The 19919-nt window shown below is 42.6% G+C and overlaps 1 protein-coding gene across 2 annotated transcripts in view; it reads left to right on the forward strand.

The window, feature by feature from the left end:
- Positions 1–472: 472 nt before the first annotated feature.
- The window catches only part of cos (kinesin-like protein costa), a 233146-nt gene continuing 213699 nt past the window's right edge, over positions 473–19919 (forward strand). For both annotated transcript variants that reach the window (XR_011047408.1, XM_068393771.1), the window contains exons 1-3: positions 473–604; positions 15119–15302; positions 18580–18725. Coding sequence is in view for 1 of the 2 variants with exons in the window: in XM_068393771.1 (XP_068249872.1) it covers positions 575–604; positions 15119–15302; positions 18580–18725 (360 nt within the window). In the remaining variant the exon portion in view is untranslated. The remainder of the gene's footprint in view (positions 605–15118; positions 15303–18579; positions 18726–19919) is intronic.

The following is a 19919-nucleotide window of genomic DNA, read 5'->3' on the forward strand; positions in this document are numbered from 1 at the left end:
GGCATATTAACTCGTCCTACTTGTGCCGAACCTATCGAGTCCTTTATTTCTAATATTGCTTGTTCCAGTACCTGCAGCCTATCCATTAGCCTATCATTAATCTCCTTCATCTTTTTAAACTCAACCTTCATATTCCTATATGTTCCCCTACATTCTCTACAAAACCAAGAGAGACTTTTGTTATTCTGCAGCACTTTGTAATCTTCCCTGCTTATTTTAACACAACCATCAATCCAGACATCTTTTTATTTTCGTTATCTATGAACACTTGCCAAGGTCTTAGATCCGGCTAAACTTATAGGTTACAGTATTTCGGAAAAGATTTATAATTTCCTATGATTATGCAAGTTACTACGGTTATTCATAATTAATGATAAAATGTATAATTTTTTCATTACATATTCTATATTTGAAGGCTAAATAAAAGTTTTCATTAACTGTTATGAGAGAAGTATTTATGTTGTTTTGTTTACGTTTTGTTATGGATGCTCCGCGATGTTTCTCCTCCAATTATGACAATAATTTGGTGATATATCGCTGAGAAAAGTTAGTTTCGGTTTTATATTAAACTGGGATGGAGGTTCCTGTCAGAGTTGTAACCCGGGTAAGTACTTATTCATCCTTTTTACACTTCGAACGACATAGGTCTAGTACAGAGTCTGTCTTTAACCCAGACACAGGATAGTCAGGCTGAACTCTAAAGCCTGACTATCCTGTGTCTGGGTTAATGACAGTTACGTTCGAGTAGGCCAATGTATAAAATAGAGGCAATAATATGTATCGATTTACCGGGTGTATGTATGATAGCGGCCACCTATATGTTTGATTACGACTAACTTAGAATTTGGCAGTGTAAGGTGGGTCGCAAGGGGGCGTTAGCCTTCGTTAGGTAAGTAGGTAAAGACACGGCTTGTAGGTTAGGTTAGGGGGGAAGGAGCCTTTGTATATCAGCGGTCAGTTCTCCTCGTGTTCATTAAAAATGGACACCAACTAACCTAAACTTTCCTCCCTAACCTAACCTACAAGCTGTGTCCTTACCGACTTTCCTAACAGGTGGGGGTGGGGCGAAAGCCCTACTGCGACCCCCCGTTACACTGACATATTCTAAGTTAGATATAATAATACATACAGGTGGCCGCTATCATACATTCACCTCAGGGGAAAGTTTAGGTTAGTTGATGTCCATTTTTAATCCACACGGGAGGAACTTACCGCTGATATACAAAGGCTCCCTATTTACTTTATATGCGGGTGAATGTAGGGTTCTATTGAATTTTATTACAGGGTAATCAGGGAATAGGGCAGTCTAAGGGGGATGCTGAGTGTCATAGACCCCCTGAATGAATCTTTCTAATAATATATTCCTCGAAAGGGCCTGATCCCTGTGAATGTAAGTTATCCATAAGAAGTATAATGACTCTCCTCCCCCGTAGGTAAGGATATGTCTCTTACGTTAGGTTAGGTGGTGTTCTTGTATCAGTTTACCTTGTGAAATGTAGTTTTTCATTCTGTCCCAACGAAGTACAAAGGCTTCTAGATCTGTCTATACAAATGTAAACCATCGTCCATTAGGCCTAATTAGAGTAAGACTACAGTGAAGTCGGAGCAGATGTTCAAATTTAGTGTGGTAGTTATAACGCTTGATATATGATACATTAATTTCTAGCGAAACTGGAATTTGCTATAAAAAATGGATGGTTGCTGTCTACCTTAGCATTTTTTCTCTAGGATTTGGTGGATGGGATATAATAACTTACTTTTTGATTACCGTACTTCCCGTGTCATAAGACACACCTTTTTTCCTAAAAAACTCCCCCCAAAATCATCCTGCGTCTTAACATTAAGAAAAAGTTGTAAAGGGGAGTGTGACAACTCTCAAACACCCAACTAATAAAGCACTCACCAGACATAAAATATAAACCTACAATTATTATTCATATGTAATAAATGAGTTTATTTTATATTACACTTCATTTAATGAAGTAGAGTAGTAAGTTATCTGTCTGTTTTGGTAATCAACTGATGACTCGCCAACTCGCTTCTGCAAGCAAACATGCCAAATAGTGGTCTGGTAGCAGACGACGCTATTGCATATTAGTTGTATATGCAGTATTTTCAAGTATTTTGTTGATATTTTGTAATAAGGTAATATTTTGATAATGACTTTGTTGCCTGAGTTCTGAAATAATAGAAACAGACAGTTGAGGAATACAACCATGAAAAAAACTTTTCACTGTTAGTTGAGTGCAGTATTATCAAGTTAGCAGAAAAGTAACTAGACCTAGAGTCACATATACAGTAGCAGAAGTATTCAACCTAAAAGAATTTCTAGATTACTTTGATCTATACTGTAATTACATTTTGTGTAAAAATTTGTAGGCTATATGAGGAATTTGGGAAAATAATACTGGAATTTTACTTCTTTGCCAAAATTGATTAAGAACATTTGGCAACACTGCTTTCATGTAAACAACACTAGAACACCAGATACTATGACTAAATGTGTAGTTCTGGTGGAAACTGTGGGTGTTTTAGTGGTTTCTTATATGAATATGTAATAAAACTGGGAAAATTGACATAAAGCTAATTAATATTAAATTAAACATTTCATAATACACCCAAAATAAGAAAAGTTACTATGCCAGACAATAATCACGCTAGAGTCGCCGACTAGGAATTGCTGCTAAGTTTTTGAAATACTACCGTAATTTTTTTTTCTCCCAAAATTGCTTTGCTAATTTAATGGTGCGTCTTACCACTTGTAGCGTCTTATGACACGGATGAATACTATATCTGAGTCTAAGTCCAATACTTTGGGAGACTGATGGTGAGTTATTGCACATGTGTTGGTTTCAATAATTTTTTTGGGCGATTGTGTTTTTGCAGTGTCAGTTTCATCAGCTGGTGTTCTAACCAATTAAGAGCCTCCTAATATTTATGCACAAGCTCCTTGATATTGTTCTACAAAAGCCCTTTTTTTTTCATCCTTCCCTTCAGTTCTAACATGACTACCATTATAAGAAGATGTCTCCAAAAGGGAAGTACTGTATAATCTATTTTGAAATTGTTTCCATAATAACAAACCTTCCGTTATTTATTTGTATTATCTTTCGATGAAGCTGGAAGGTAGCCATTAGACTTGAACTGTGAGGGGGCAACCCTGCCTAACCGCTTGAGCGGGTAGGCTGGTGGTTGCTGGGGTTTCCCAGCCACCTCTATATATACTCTCATAGCTGTGAGGTACGTAACTTTTTCTTTGGGCTCGGTAGAGATCAGACGTGTCCTCTCTCTCCCTAGACTGTCATTGGCCTTCATGTGAACCTGTCTAGGGCGTGAGGGTTTCGCGTGCAGTACCTTCATGGCATCGTTGGAGACCGACCCACACTCTCTGTGTCCTTCGTGCAGAGGGCATCGCTGTGAGCAGGATTCGCCCTGCGCAGCATGTAGGGAATGGCCTGCCTCCCATTGGGAGAAATTTGGATGGTGCAGGAAGAATGCCAAGCGCGATCTTTCTTCCTCAGGGGTGAGGAAAGCACGTTCTTATTCGTCTCGCACCCCCAAATCTCTTTCAAAAGCTCCTTCTTGCTCGCGCTCTCCCGAGGGACAATCAAGTTGGAGGGCAGACCAACTAACTTCTTGGCAACTCCGGGATACGGGGGGGTTATTGCTTCCCTTATAGGAGTAACTTCACCTCCAGCCGCCGGGCAGCCATTCCCACTTCAGATGTTCTGCAATTGTGGCCAACCTTAGGGATTTCGGGACCCCCTTCGAAGGAAGAACTTCTGCGTCTCCTTCAGCGCAGCGCTAGGAAGGACCCTTCTCCAGAGTCGCAACATCTCATGCTTTGGAATTTTACGAAGTACATCTGTCGCCTTCCCCTGGACCTTCCACACGTGGATGAAGTGATCGCTCGCATTCGCGTCTCCAACGGCCTTCTGCTAACGATGACCCCACTCGCCATCCTAGGATCTTTTAGTCCTGTAATCTCCAACCCTTTGTTTCTTCCTACAGGAACTCGCTGGTTGCAGGTGTTGATCTTCCGGGGATCAGCGCTCCTACCAGCAGCAGCGGGAAAGGACAACCATTGCCATCACCTCGCCCTTCTTGACACACTATCCCTGATCGCTGCTCGCGACGATCAGAAGAGCAAATGTATCGTAGGTCATCACAATCCAAACACTCTTCTTCTGGAAGGCATTCATGCTCTAGAGCTTCACGCTCACGAGACCTCCGGAGAAGTCTCGCGAATGCTCTCTGCACGAGCACAGTCTAAATGTAGGTCCAGACGCTTGTGTTCTAGTTTTCTATGATCTAGATCACGAGGACGGCGCTCGCGAGGCCGATGCTCACGTTCGCGAGTTAGGCAGTCACAACGCTCACGCTGTTCTTGAAAGAGAGTTAGACGCTCCTGTTCACGAACAGCTCGTTCACGATCAAGGTCTAAACATTCCTTGTCTAGAGGTAGAGGTAGGCGTTCACGCAGCCCATCAACGCGTAGCCCCTTAACTCGACCTTTACCTTAATGACCTCGGACAGAACCTGTTCATGAGACTGATCGTCCCTCAGACAGGCATCTGGCTAAACCCCCAGTGCCTTTCACTGACCGGGGAGTAATAATAAAGCGTTCGCCTTTGTAACACTTGGAGACGCGTCCTGCTGTGACATGTTCTCCAATGCTCAGGGGTGTCCCTACTCAAGGCCCTCTCTGCTGACTTCATCAGACGTAGGTGCTTCTTTGCGGCAGCAGGAAGGCGTTAGACCTTCCTCTTCTAGCATGGCTCCTAGTGCTCCTGTTGCGAGCACTTCTGCTCATGAATCGCCCCCTTTGACATGCGAAACTCACGATTTTGCGCTTGACTCTCGCGATTTTGCGCTTGACTCTCGCGATCTTGTGAGCAAATGGACGATTTCCGCGAGTAATTCATGAGCAGATGTGTTGGAACTACGAGCAAGTGCAGAACCAATACCTTCGCCGCCGCCTTCAGCTTCTACCACCTTCAGTAGTTGCAGGCCGATACCCATTCCAGAGGGTTTCAAGGAGCCTCCTGATAGGTTCACAGATGTTCCTATTAGTCCGGACCATCCTTCTCGTCCATGGAAGGAACGTGTTCCTCTTCCACAGAGACTTTCCCCTGCGTCGACTAAGGCTCCTTGTAGAGATCCCCCCAGGGGACGTTCTCTTCCTGGACCTTCAAGGAAAGCCCATGACTTGCCTAAAGGTTCTGAACTTCCTGCATGGGTGAGCACTTTTCTCTCCACCCTGCTGAAGTCTCTGGGTGTGGCTCCTCCACTACCACAACCTCCGACTGCTTTGGTTTGAGTGACCCCTACGACTCCTCTAGAATCCTCGTCAAGTTCGTCCGTTGGGAGTGTAGACCCTAGAGGGAGAATGTTGGACAAGGCACGCAGATCACCATCCCTGGGAGAGACAGTGGGGTACCAATAATGTTCCCATTTGGGGAAGGGATCGTAGTACAATCTGGGCATGTGGCATATCATTCTTGGGCCTGGAATCTACTGCCATGGAAGCTGCTTCCAGGATCAGTCTAATCAGCTGCCTGTTGGACCTCTGGCTGGATGTAGTCGTATTCTTTGCCTCAATCTCGAATTCAAGATTCCTGAAACACGGAAGAATTACTGTATTCAGACTTGCTCTTCTCAAGAAGGCAAGGACCATCCTGATGTGCAGTCACTTACCAGTTGGCCTTTTGAGTCCCATAAGAAAACAAAGAAGAGCACACTCAAAATCTTCTAAACAGTTTTTCAAGTGGAAAAGTCAACTGGGATTCGTTGTCTTACCTTCTTCCCCTTCTTTGACTTGTCATCAGGGAGAAGACTTCTTCCTCAAAGCTTTCGTTACCGCTTCACGCCTTAAACTTGGAACTCTAGGTAACCAACCATTCACTCTCACCTCTTCTGGTGCCTACTTGTACAAGATTCACTCCTTTGGACTTCTCAGCAATTGACATGCCCGTCTCACCCCAGGAAGTAATGCTGTAGTCTGAGACAGTCGGCTTTCGTTTGATCACGATCTGAGAGGTGTTGTTCAATCGATAAGCATAATCTCATAGCCAAGCAGAAGATAGAGATCTAGAGTATGCTGTCAACACAAAGAATGATCATAACAGCATTCATAGGGAGGTAATGCAGCCACTCCCACACGACTTAGAACTTCTATCTTGTGGGTGACTACATCTTCTGAACCTTCTCTCGTCTTTTAAGCACTGATGCTTCTCTGGCTTCTTCACCAGCAATTGCTCCAGGGTTACTGGAAACATCTGTGGTTGGAAGCCAACAATTTCCCTACCTCTTGGTTTAAGTGAAACAGGAACACTGGATGATCAAATCCGGTTGCTGATTAACGATATCCCTTCTAAAAGAATTCTACTCGACTCTCCACCTCCTGAAATCCTGCGGTTTACAGATACAGTATATCCACGAAAGGGGGTTATTCCTGAGTAACTGTAACACTTCATAGAATTAAAACACATGCATATCGACATACTGTAAGTTCAAGGAATGCTTTTAGCTTGGCAAGCTTCCCATCAGAGTTTGCTAGGATACCTGATAGCATTGAAGAAGGACAACTCCATTGTCGTGAATTATGCTGACAAGCGAAGTGATACGTTTTCACAAAACCTTTGCAACTGAGCGAGCAGGTTATCACCTGGGCACCCTATAATGTGATAGAACTATCAGCAAGGTCCATTCCAACCAAGGTGAATGTTTGAGGATACACACTCAGACACCCAGGTCATGGAATAGGGCCATAGGGATCTTCACATTTTTTTGTGGTGGAAAGGCATTTTGTTCTTTAGAAATCACCATTGATGGACTCGTTAGCCTCCTGGTTAATCGGGAATATCTGGTATACTGCTCTCTAGTTCCAGAACATCTTCCAGTAGACTACTCTCCAGTTCCAGGAATGTTGGCAGTGTTCAGGACTCCTTCTTTTGGATGCTTTAGCCTTTCCGCCCATCAACCTATTTGACTGATTCTCAACAGTCTGTTGATGACATCGGTCTCAGGATACTGTGGTGGCTTCCAAGTGCCACACTCTGGTTGTCTCTGGATTTGCTAATGTTCCTCTTCAAGTTACCGGTAGAACTACTTATCTTCTGTGGTGGTATCGTTAAAGAATTACCTCTCCGGTCTGGGCCTGTGCTATGGTTTGCAATTCTTCCTTCCTCCATCGAGGGAGCTCCTCTCATTCGCTTTAGTAGAAGGCTGTCACTAAGCTTTTAACCAATTCTTAGTAAGAGCTTGGACCCTTCTCCTATTAGTGGTCAACTGAGGCTCAGAAGTAGCTCCGAATAGTCTTCTCTCTGCAGGAACTTGTGCCCCTTTTAGAATGTCCTTCAAGTTTTCAGGTCTCTCAGATAGACCATGCACGAGCCTAGAACGGTTATCAGTTAGGACCTTGCACCAACTCGATTCACCAGCGTTGGATTCAGTTTTGAGAACAAACATACCAGTTGATATTTCCTGTCACGAGTCCTTCTTTAACATAAGGTTTCCTCTCATTTGATATTGAGTTTGTGTCCAAGATCCAGATTCTCGTCATACCCAACTCAAAAGTCAAGTCCTTCTCTATATCTTCTTTATAAGCAGGTTTCAGGATGACTTGCTCCTCTGTCAAATGAAGAGACGATGGCAATATTTAGAGAACTCAGGTCCCCTTGTGGAGCACCCAAGAAACTCTCTGCAGCAAAAAGGGAAAGAAGATATCCAAGAACATGGCTTGTGCATCAGTCAATATACTAATTCAACCAGAGGACAGAAGGATCATCCCGGTGTCAGTGCTTAAAGTCAACGATATGGAATTTGCCCGAACCTTCAAGAAGAACCTGTCTGTGGCACTATTCTGGAGGGAAGGAGTCTGGTATGACAGACTACCTTCGCTGCCCATTACCTACAGGGGTTTATCTACAGGTTTTGGGGTAACCCTATCCTTGGTCCTGCGGTAGCTACTATGCCCTCCAGTAATTCAATCACCTCATTTAACCCTTTTACCCCCAAAGGACGTACTGGTACGTTTCACAAAAGCCATCCCTTTACCCCCAAGGACGTACCGGTATGTCCTTGCAAAAAAATGCTATAAAAATTATTTTTTCATATTTTTGATACTGTTTTGAGAAAATTCAGGCCTTTTCCAAGAGAATGACACCAACCTGACCTCTCCATGACAAAAATTAAGGCTGTTAGAGCAATTTTAAAAAAATATACTGCAAAATGTGCTGGGAAAAAAATAACCCCCTGGGGGTTAAGGGTTGGAAATTTCCAAATAGCCTGGGGGTAAAAGGGTTAAAGTTTAAATGGCCATTTTTAGCGTCACTAAAATCATGCTCCCGTTAAAGGAGTCCAGTTTGTGTAGTTAAGAAAAATACAAAATACTTTTAGAATTTCTGATATTTTAAAGGACTCAGGTTTACATACCTAGGAAAAATAAAGATTACAATTCATTTAAAATTTTTTATACTGTATGTATATTGTTATCGGTTTTATCATTTGCTTTTTGTTTAGTCATTTTACAGTATTTTGAATTTTTCAATATTAAACTTACCCGATAATCATGTAGCTGTCAACTCCGTTGCCCGACAGAATTCTACGGAAGGGATACGCCAGCGATCGCTATACAAGAGGGGGGTGTACTCACAAGCGCCACCTGTGGCCAGGTACTGCAGTACTTCTTGTTGACACCACTTCAATTTTTCCTCTGACGTGCTTCCGGCAAGACGTTCATGGATACGCTTATAATTTTGGAGTCTTGTTCACGGTTTTTGGTGAAGTATTGCTCTAAGATTTCAGCTTTCGCTATTCAGGAAGTTTTATTATTAGCTTAGCTAGCTTTTGGAATTAATTTGATTATTTATGGTGACGAAGAGAGTATGAACTCTCTTTCACCTTTAAATGGCCGACCCTTCCCTTAGACGGAAGTGTTGGTGTCTAAGAGAGTATAGACTCTCTTTCTTAATTTTGCTTAACAAAAGTTATAGATTTTTTTTTTTTTTTTTATCTCTCCGCCTTTTATAGGCCTCTTCGATTAACTTCCTTTTTTATAAACTTATTAAAATTAATTTTTATATTTGTTTATATTCGACCTTTCCTAATAGTAGGCGGTCTTTTCTTGTACCGAAGTTAATTAACATTGAGCCCGTCATTTCGGTTTTACCTGTTAACATATTATGCTATTTTAATGTTTTTGAAAGAATTTCTTTGATAGTCTCGTACTGTTTTCAAAGTTGAACTAACGTTTTGTTTTGTCTCTGCAGTTGTTGACGTTCAGAACGTTCAACTTGCGCTCTATCGTTACGATAGAGAGAGAATTTTCACGGTGTCACGTTGCAGTAAGAGTAACCGTTTCTAACGTTTTGTTCATTCTTTCTTAGCTTAATGGTTTTAATTCTAATAAATGGGAAATATTTCAGTTTTTTTCCTTTAACAATAATATGTTTTAACGATATATATGATTGGGCTCTTCTCTCAGGTTCTAAGTCAAGAGAGAGAGAGAGAGAGAGATAGAGACGGAGGGAGAGAGAGCTGGATAAACGTTTCGTTCAAGCGAGTAACGTTGTTATCGTTTTTGCTCTTCTCCCTAGTCTCTTTAGGGGAAGAAGGTAAACGTTTCTAGAGTTTTATTCTTGTTCTCAAGCTTTATGCGGTGAGAGATTTTAAACGTAGTTTATTTGATCTAGTGTTTAGTCTCTTTCCAGCCACTGAATTATTTATCTTTCATTAGATTTTTCTGTTACATTGTAATTCTGTTTTCGCAATTACTAACTTTTAAGGAAGGATAGAATTGCGTGTTTCAGGTACAAACCACTTAAAGTTTCGAGTTCAGTGAAATAAGTGCAAACAGAAAATCAAAAGTGATAAGTGATTAGCGCAAAGTGTGTCAGTGTTGTGCGTGAGGGTACTTCTGTGCGTGCCAGTCGTTCTCCCAGTCCGGGACCTCTTGCAAGCTCCCAAGCCCAGGGGAGAAGCAATGTCGAAGGGCAAAAGGGTTCGGCAGGCCTTGATCGGCGCACAGAAGTATCCTCGGTGGTTGCGGGCGTGTCTTACAGAGACCGTCACTCCCACCCGCAGACGATTGAGCCCGTCTTTTACTCGTCTGCAGAAGAAATGTCAGGGAGAAAACGCTGGACTCAGGTCTCAAGACCTCTCAAACGCAAAGTCCAGACCTCAAGAGTTCTACAACCTGGTTGCAGTCATTGGATTAGCTCTGACTCTCCGCAGTCATCAGGTGACTGCACACCTCCTAAGAGAGGTAAGGTGATGCCACAACAGACCTCATCTTCTGTTAAGGCTTTGCCTCAGTAGACCTTAGCGTCTGTCGACCCCAAGATGACTTTGCTGCAGTCCATGCAGTCACAGCTTGCGGTCTTAATGCGTGAGTGTCAGGCTGAGAAGGTTACACCTCCTCCTGCGATCGCTCCGCCTCACTGCAGTCCAGTCTGCCAGGCGTACGAAGTTGAGGTTCCTCAGGATACCTTACCGCGTACTGAGTTGCCAGTTACCAGCGGTGTGCAGCAACCTCCGCCTTCCTTAAGGCAACCTCAGCAATGGGAGCAGGAGTCTTATGCCTTACTTCCTCCGCTTCCGCCTGCGGTTCCACCAGCGAGGCATCAATCTCTTGAGGTACGACAACCTCTTCCATCCATGAGGCAGCTCGCGAGACAAGAACTGCGTTCTGCGCAGCCGCTACCTCAACTCTCGCAGCTCACACCTCAGGAACCTCAACTCGTTCCTCAGGAACCTGCTACTGCGCATCCGCTACCCTTACAGCAAGCGCAACTCTTGAGACAAGAAACTCATGCTAGGAGTCAGCCACCTCAACGCATGCATCTGCCACTTTCTCCTCAACTTGAGCCTCTTCCCATTCAACTTTGAAATAACAAATGACAATAATAACACCTCATTACTTTCATAACTTGCATTTGTAATCATATACATGTATGCCTACACAAACATTATGATAATGGAGGTTATTCGTATTACTTAAATAAAAAAATATATATGTATTCCTTGCAATATATTTTTAACAAATCGCAAATATGGCAAAATATCTTCAAACCAAAAATGAATCATGAGTTATGAATGTAATGTAAATATTATGTTGATATTAAAACCCCATGCAAGCAGGCATGAAGTAATGCAGTGTTGCCAACAGGGCGAGTTTCCCTGTCCTGAGGTGAAGTAGATTATAGATCGTATATTTAGTGCAGCTTAATTCTACGATTATCATGCCTGCTATCAAATTCATCAACAAAACAGTCTAAATCAATTCCCTCGGCACGTGCACTTTCAATGGACAGTAATGCGATATTACTCAATCTAGCACTGGTCATGGAATTTCTGAGAAATGTTACACGCCATGCAACATGCTCTGCTTCTCTTACAGCATGCTCTACATACAGCATGCTCTGCATACAGCATGCTCTACATACAGCATGCTCTGCATACCTTACCGCATGCTTCTCAGTCACACATCTTTGGTTGTTGCCAACTCACTAGACTGTCAAGCAGCTTCATAACGTTGCCTTCTAGTCTGCTGCTTTTGCACCAGTGAAACCCTCACTGAGAGAACTTAGCTTTTCTCGGATATGGTCCCTGTAGATGAGAAAGTGCTTTTCTCCCTCCTTCTGATATTCCCTTGAGGACTCTGTCATTTGGAGAGGAGCCTTTTGCTGCGTAGCCTCCTATGGACTTTTATTTAAGCATAACATGCTTCCAGGGAAGGTAATGGTTCCACTTCAGTCGCTAACCCCGTCTGTTAACACACCTGCTCCCTTAGACCTTGAGCTGTGTTGCAAGACATGCAGTCCAAGCTTAGTCCTTGTTAGAGGATTTTTTGTTTACGGAGTCAGTGTGTCACTGGGAAGACGTTCAACAACCAGCAGAAGTGACTTGTTGTGACGCAGTGCGGCAACCTCAGCAACCCGATAAGGAGTTGTCTATACGACCCAGACAGTCTAGACAGCTTCGGGTTGTCACTGTACTTCCTCGCTTCCCCATGGTTGACAGTTCACAGACTGTGCAGCAGTACCATGATCTTGTGTCCGGCTCCGTCAGACGACTGGCTTTTAAGAGCTCCCACAAGTCGTCGCTGTCTGGAGATTCTCAGATGGACTATGGATCTGACCAAGGAACTGGGCCTCCTGGTCAATTTTGAGGAGTCTCAGCTCGTCCCATCCCAGACCATTGTCTACCTGGGTATGGATCTTCAGAGTCGAGCTTTTCGGGCTTTTCCGTCGGCCCCAAGGATCTTCCAAGCCCTAGAATGCATCCAGAGCATGCTGAGAAGGAACCGATGCTCAGTCAGGTAGTGGATGAGTCTAACAGGGACACTTTCATCGCTGGCCCTGTTCATCGTGTTAGGGAGACTCCACCTCCCCCCCCTTCAGTATCATCTAGCTGCTCACTGGATAAAGGACATGACGCTAGAGACGGTCTCAGTTCTTGTTTCCGAAGAGAGGAGGTCTTCTCTCGCATGGTGTAAGAACAGCTTTCTTCTCAAGGAAGTCTACTTTTGGCTGTTCAGAAACCCGACCGCCGTCTCCTCTCGGACGCATCAGACACGGGCTGGGGTGCGACTTTGGACGGACAGGAATGCTCGGGAACATGGAATCAGGAGCAAAGGACACTTCACATCAATTGCAAGGAGTTGTTGGCGGTTCTTCTGGCCTTGATAAACTTCAAGTCCCTCCAGCTTAACAAGGTGGTGGAGGTGGACTCTGACAACACCACAGCCCTGGCTTACATCTTCAAGCAGGGAGGGACTCTTTCGTGGAAGTTGTTCTAGATCGCAAGGGACCTCCTCATCTGGTCAAAAGATCGAAAGCTCACGCTGGTAACGAGGTTCATTCAGGGCGGTATGAATGTCATGGCAGATCGCCTCAGCCGGAAGGGTCAGGTCATCCCCACAGAGTGGACCCTTCACAAGAGTGTTTGCAGCAGACTTTGGGCCCTGTGGGGTCAGCCAACCTTAGATCTGTTCGCTACCTCGATAACCTAGAGACTCCTGTTGTATTGTTCTCCGATTCCAGACCCAGCAGCAGTTCACGTGGATGCTTTTCTGCTGGATTGGTCCCATCTCGACCTGTATGCATTCCCGCCGTTTTAGATTGTCAACAGGGTACTTCAGAAGTTCTCCTCTCGCAAAGGGACACGGCTGACGTGGATTGGCTCCGCTCTGGCCCGCGAGAGAATGGTTCATAGAGGTACTGCAATGGCTGGTCGACATTCCCAGGACTCTTCCTCTAGGAGTGAACCTTCTACGTCAACCTCACGTAAAGAAGGTACACCCAAACCTCCACGCTCTTCGTCTGACTGCCTTCAGACTTTCGAAAGACTCTCAAGAGCTAGGGGCTTTTCGAAGGAGGCAGCCAGAGCGTTTGCCAGAGCAAGGAGAACATCCACTCTCAGAATCTATCAGTCTCAAGGGGAAGTCTTCCGTAGCTGGTACAAGACCAATGCAGTTTCCTCAACCAGTACCACTGTAACCCAGATTGCTGACTTCCTGTTACATCTAAGGAAAGTAAGATCCCTTTCAGCTCCTACGATCAAGGGTTACAGAAGTATGTTGGCAGCGGTTTTCCGCCACAGAGGCTTGGATCTTTCCACCAACAAAGATCTACAGGACCTCCCTAGGTCTTTTGAGACCTCAAAGGAACGTCGGTTGTCCACTCCAGGCTGGAATCTAGACGTGGTCCTAAGGTTCCTTATGTCATCAAGATTTGAACCTCTCCAATCAGCCTCTTTTTAGGACCTCACATTAAAAACTCTTTTCCTCGTGTGCTTGACAACAGCTAAAAGAGTAAGTGAGATCCACGCCTTCAGCAGGATCATTGTTTTCACATCTGAAACGGCTACATGTTCCTTGCAGCTCGGTTTTTGCTAAACGAGCTTCCTTCACGTCCTTGGCCTAAGTCGTTCGAGATCCCAAGCCTGTCCAACTTGGTGGGGAATGAACTGGAGAGAGTACTTTGCCCAGTTAGAGCTCTTAGGTACTATCTAAAAAGGTCTTAACCTTTACGAGGACAATCAGAAGCCTTATGGTGTGCTATCAAGAAACCTTCTTTCCCAAGTTCTAAGAACTCAGTTTCTTACTATTCAGGCTTCTGATTAGGGAATCACATTCTCATCTGAAGGAAGAAGACCTTGCTTTGCTGAAGGTAAGGACACATGAAGTGGGAGCTGTGGCTACTTCAGTGGCCTTCAAACAGAACCATTCTCTGCAGAGTGTTATGGATGCAACCTATTGGAGAAGCAAGTCAGTGTTCGCATCATTCTATCTCAAAGATGTCCAGTCTCTTTACGAGTACTGCTACACCCTGGGACCATTCGTAGCAACGAATGCAGTAGTAGGCGAGGGCTCAGCCACTACATTCCCATAATCCCATAACCTTTTAACCTTTCTCTTGAATACTTTTTATGGGTTGTATGGTCGGCTAAGAAGCCTTCCACATCCTTGTTGATTTGGCGGGTGGTCAATTCTTTCTTGAGAAGCGCCGAGGTTAAAGGTTGTGATGAGGTCCTTTAGTATGGGTTGCAGCCCTTGATACTTCAGCACCTTAGAGTTGTTCAGCCTCCTAAGAGGAACGCTGCGCTCAGTAAGGAAGACGAACTTATTTAAGGCAGAGTAATGGCTCAAGTCGACTTCCTTACCAGGTACTTGTAATTTCATTGTTATTTTGAATAACTGATAATATGAAATACGGGATACTTAGCTTCTTGATATACATGTACACTGGTTTTCACCCACCTCCCTGGGTGTGAATCAGCTACATGATTATCGGGTAAGTTTAATATTGAAAAATGTTATTTTCATTAGTAAAATAAATTTTTGAATATACTTACCCGATAATCATGATTTAATTGACCCACCCTTCCTCCCCATAGAACCAGTGGACCGAGGAAAAATTGAAGTGGTGTCAACAAGAAGTACTGCAGTACCTGGCCACAGGTGGCGCTTGTGAGTACACCCCCCTCTTGTATAGCGATCGCTGGCGTATCCCTTCCGTAGAATTCTGTCGGGCAACGGAGTTGACAGCTACATGATTATCGGGTAAGTATATTCAAAAATTTATTTTACTAATGAAAATAACATATTTTACAGGTCCGTCCTCCAAATGCATCTGAACAGAATCATGGGTCATGTGTTCAAGTTGCTCCAGCATCATCTCAAGTAATTTTGGGGTATGATCATTTTGTAGATCTCGATGCTGTGTTTGGACAAGATGTATCACAGAAGGATTTGTATTCATCGTGTTTGGCAGACTTGGTTGTTAATTTTTTTCAAGGTGAGTATTATGCTGAACTTGTTTTACTCTTTTAGAAAAAATCCATGGCAGCTTTTTGTTAAAAAAAAAAAAAAAAAAAAAAACTCAGTTGCTTTCCTTAAAAACAATAGGATTTTTTTAAGAAGACCTTCCATTCTGTCTCTTACCTTTGCATATCTTTTTTATTAGATAAATACAGTTCGGTATAAAAGTAACTCGTTAGGGCTGTTGACATGTTTTTTACCCATTGCATATGCAAACTGTACAAATGAGTTTTTATTCTTATAAATGTCAATTATATATGAAAATTATTATTATGTATAGTGATCATTTGATAATAAATATGACAGGTAACATGATTCCCTGAAGCTTGGATTATTATTATTATTATTATTATTATTATTATTATTATTATAATTACTGTAATACCTAAGCTACAATCCTAGTTAGAAAAGCAGGATGCTACAGTATAACCCCAAGGGCTCTAACAGGGAAAATAGCCCAGTGAGGAAGGGTAGTGTGCCTGAGAGTACACTTAAGTAAGAGAAATGGAAGACCATGGTAGAGAGGCTATGGCACTACACAAGACCAGAGAACAATGGTTTGAGTTTGGAGTGTCTTTGTCTAAGAAGAGTTGCTTATTATAGCCAAAGAGTCTCTTCTACTCTTACCAAGAGGAAAGTAGCCACTCTGAAATTACCATGCAGCAATTAGCCCCATGAGTGAAGAAGATTTTTTCTATTATCTAAGTATTGTCAGGTTTATGAGGAAAGAGGAGAATGTGTAAATAATAGGCCAGACTATTCAGTGTATGTGTATGCAAAGGAAAAATGAGCCATAACTAGAAAGGGATCCGAAATATTATTATCTGGCCAGTAAGAAGGACCCTATAACTCTCAAGCAGTGGTATCTTGATGGGTGGCCAGTGCCTTAGCCAACCTACGTCTACACTTGCAGATTGAAGTTTCATGTAGGTCTCTTTTCAACTCCCATGCCTTCTTTGGATTAATCTTGTAATAAACTAATTGTTGCCACATGTAAACAAACCTTTTGTCCTTTGAAGTAGGGATGACTTCAAATTATTTATTGCCATTGAATCATTAAAACGGTTGTTAGTTAATGAAAGGTGGAATAAGGGGAAGCCTCACCCACTTACCTGACAATTTTGTCCTTAGGCTTAGGACTGAGAGGGTTGGTTTTAGGTGGGAAATTTAATTCAAAGGACAATTTACTTTTGGGTAGGTTCATTTCTTTCCTGGACATGTCATCCATCTTAGTCCCAGACAAGAGTAAGGAAGGCGACTCCATAAACCTCATAACATCTAATCATAGGGATATAGAAGCATTTGTTGTCCTTGGATGCATACTTCTGAATGTAATAAGTGTTTTGGTGTTTTTTTTTTTGTGAGTAGAAGCGTATTGAAAGGTAAGCATATGGTGAAGTTTCTTTTGTTTTTATGAGGATAAAAAGATTGAATACCCATGTATTGTTTACCTTTTGTAAGGGGGTTGACTCTAAGTAGCCCCTTGTGAGTGTTGTTCTCGTATTTCGATTTGAAAGATGATAAACTTGGAGCGGCGTAACTTGTCTCTTTTGGGCCACATGTCGCCCATATTTGTGTCCCTAAAAATTAACGTTATTCGTCTTGATGGCACACCTGACTCTGACCGTGCTTTCCAGGTTGTGATCCATGTGTTGTGTATTGTCAGTGATTGTTCCTAGTCCTTCCCTTGTGACGGAAGCCCCTAGTGTAGTGGTTTGCGTTGCAGCAGGGAAAGTTCTCTCCTCTGAGGGTACACATTTATTATTGTCCGCCCAGGTCATGACTATTCTGTGGCAGCAAGGAAGATTGGTTGGTAAAGAGAAGTAGAGGAAGTAGACCCTCTTTCTATTCCTCTTTTGCTAATCTACTTTCCTGTCTTCCTTTTTCTTCATCAGATACTTCCATGTGAAGACAACTGGAGTAACAGTGGGAAAGTCTTTTGCTAAAAGTTCCTTGGTACTAATAGTAATTGCTTTCCTACATTGGGGAGTGACAATACTCAACCGCTAACAGGTGTTTTCTGGGTTAGTCAAGCTGAACATGAGCCCATGTTTCTGTTACCTCTGTTTCACTGGGTCCAGATGAGTGGTCCTACTTGTACTGAACACTAGCACCATAGGCCAGGAAAGGGTAGGGCACATGCTCCCATCATCCCCCATTCCTGTAATGATATAAGAGGATTGTTCCATATCCTTATGTACCAATCTGTGACGTATGGAACTCGACTGCCAACCAGTACTGATGGTGTCGGCTAGCAAGAGCTTGTGCCTGGCTGAACCGATCTTCAGCACCATACGGTAGGCCAATAGGGATATTGTTCATACTATCTTCTAGGGGTATTGTTCATGCTACCTCTTTGTGCTGATAAAAGTATTGTTTAGATTACCTCCTTTTGCTGATACAAAACTTGTGCATCGATATGTACCTTCTGGGTTGGTCAGCAATTGTGATCTTGGTGTGACAGCCACCTTGACTGATCTCTAGTACCATCGGTAGGCTGACAGGGGTATGGTTCATGCTACTCCTTATGGGTTGACCCGTACCTTTGGTGTTGATTAGCAACCGTGAGCTTGGTGTGAGAGCTAATAGCAAAGGGAGAGGTCTTGCGGCTTCAACGGGCCTCAATTCTGGTCCATCATCTGCATGGGCAGAAAATCTCAAGACTGAGTGTTTGTTCACTGAAATTCGTGAGTGCAATAAACTTGGAGAGGATTACGGTATCTCCTCTTAAAGGGGGTTTGATGGTCATATGGTTAATGTTCCTCCCTTGGTGCCATCTAACAAGAGACAGGGGAGAGAGAAAAAATTTCAGCTTTTTAGTTAGAGGTTGGAAAGCAAGTGGCTTCAATGATTAAAACATGGTGATTACCATGTAAGATTCATCGGAATAGATATAGAGTACTCATGATTAGTTTTAGTTTCTATAATTTTGTAAGCTATGAAATATGCCAAAAAAACTTTTTAGTTTTCCTGAGTCATGTTCACCATATCAAAAGGTTTTCAATATCTATAATTTTAAGAGTTTATTGAATTATGAAATTGTCATTGTTCATGTACATCTTGTGGCATCTAGCCTAAGTCCCTTCTTGCTCCTCTTTCGCCAATGCTGCAGCCTTCTATGAGTCTGTCTACAGATCATTAGAATTTAGACACAATATTTTCAATAATTTCCTTGTTATTGATACATTTTATACACTTAGTTAATGTAGAAACTTTCAGAAGGATTTGTTATTCTACAGATATTTATTTTACAGGGTATAATGTTACTGTTGTTGGGTATGGTCAGCGAGGTTCTGGCAAGACTTACACCATCACTGGGCCAGATTTTTTATGGGCTATGAATGAAGAGGAGTTTGGATTACTTCCGCAGGCTGTTCGACATGTCTTCAATTTAATGAGGGTAGGATTTTACAATTTACATGATATATTTCAGTTGTAAGTCAAAGAAAAGTTAATGTAAGTGCATAGAATTTTGTGCTATGCTTGCAGTAAGATTGAAAGTATGTAGTATTTTCATGATATTAAGTTTAAAATACTGCTGCACTTAGCTAATTACTGTATAATATTCAACTGCACAATCAATATTTGCTGAAAGATCTTGGCGCAGCAAGTTGCTTCTAATTTAATGTACTCTGTAATTCAAATATATAGGTAAATTATACACACTAATTCCCAAATGAAAGGATATAATTACTTCAATTAATTCAACAAAGTTCATGTTAGTTAATGATAGAATTGTCAATGATTCCATTAATTTAATTAACTGGTAGACATACATAGCATTGTAACATAACCGATAATTGTCTATGCATGTTGCTTGCTAGTTATCCAGCTACCCTATTTGTTTTGGTCGTCATATATTCTAACAAGAACGATCGGCCAGCTCAATTTTTTTTAGTTAAGAGCGATAGCAGTCATGTAAGGTGACCAAGGGCACTCAGGACTTGTGCGTATCCATCCTGCAAACCAACAGGGTAGTACCCTGTCTCACCACCAGGAACCACAACATCTGATCTTGCTGCCTTTGTGGGCAGACATTCTGTTTACCTCTCAGGGCTTTTCCTTTTGATTCAACTAGGAAGCTTGCTTCTTAATAAAGACTATATAGTATTATCAACTCGTGGATGAGTATTCAGCAAAGAAGACCTGCTAAGAATTGGACAGTGATTTGGCCTCAGAGTTTTCAACTCGTGGATGAGTATTCAGCAAAGAAGACTTGCTAAGAATTGGACTGTGATTTGGCCTCGGAGGCTTTCGCCAGCATAGACCAGATCGACCATCCTTCGACTTTAGACTGACCTTCCCATTGCACTTCATGCTGCTAGGCTAAGCTAAATTGCAAATTTGCATTTGATACCCATTCTTTGTGTGTTAACTGTAGGGGAGTGAATTGTAACCCAAGTGATGTATGTGATGAATGTACGACTTAAGTCTCTCAGTGAGAGACAACTATAAGTAAACCATGTTACTATCTTAGATAAGAAAAGACTATCCAAGCAAAGACTTACGGAGGGTTCACTGTATCGACTGGCATCAGATAATCCTTCTAGACCTAACTCAGTTGATGAGGTGTTAGGTGGTGAGTGTGACCGTA

This window comes from Palaemon carinicauda, chromosome 19, assembly GCF_036898095.1.
Source record: "Palaemon carinicauda isolate YSFRI2023 chromosome 19, ASM3689809v2, whole genome shotgun sequence".
Classification (NCBI taxonomy): Eukaryota; Metazoa; Arthropoda; class Malacostraca; order Decapoda; family Palaemonidae; genus Palaemon; species Palaemon carinicauda.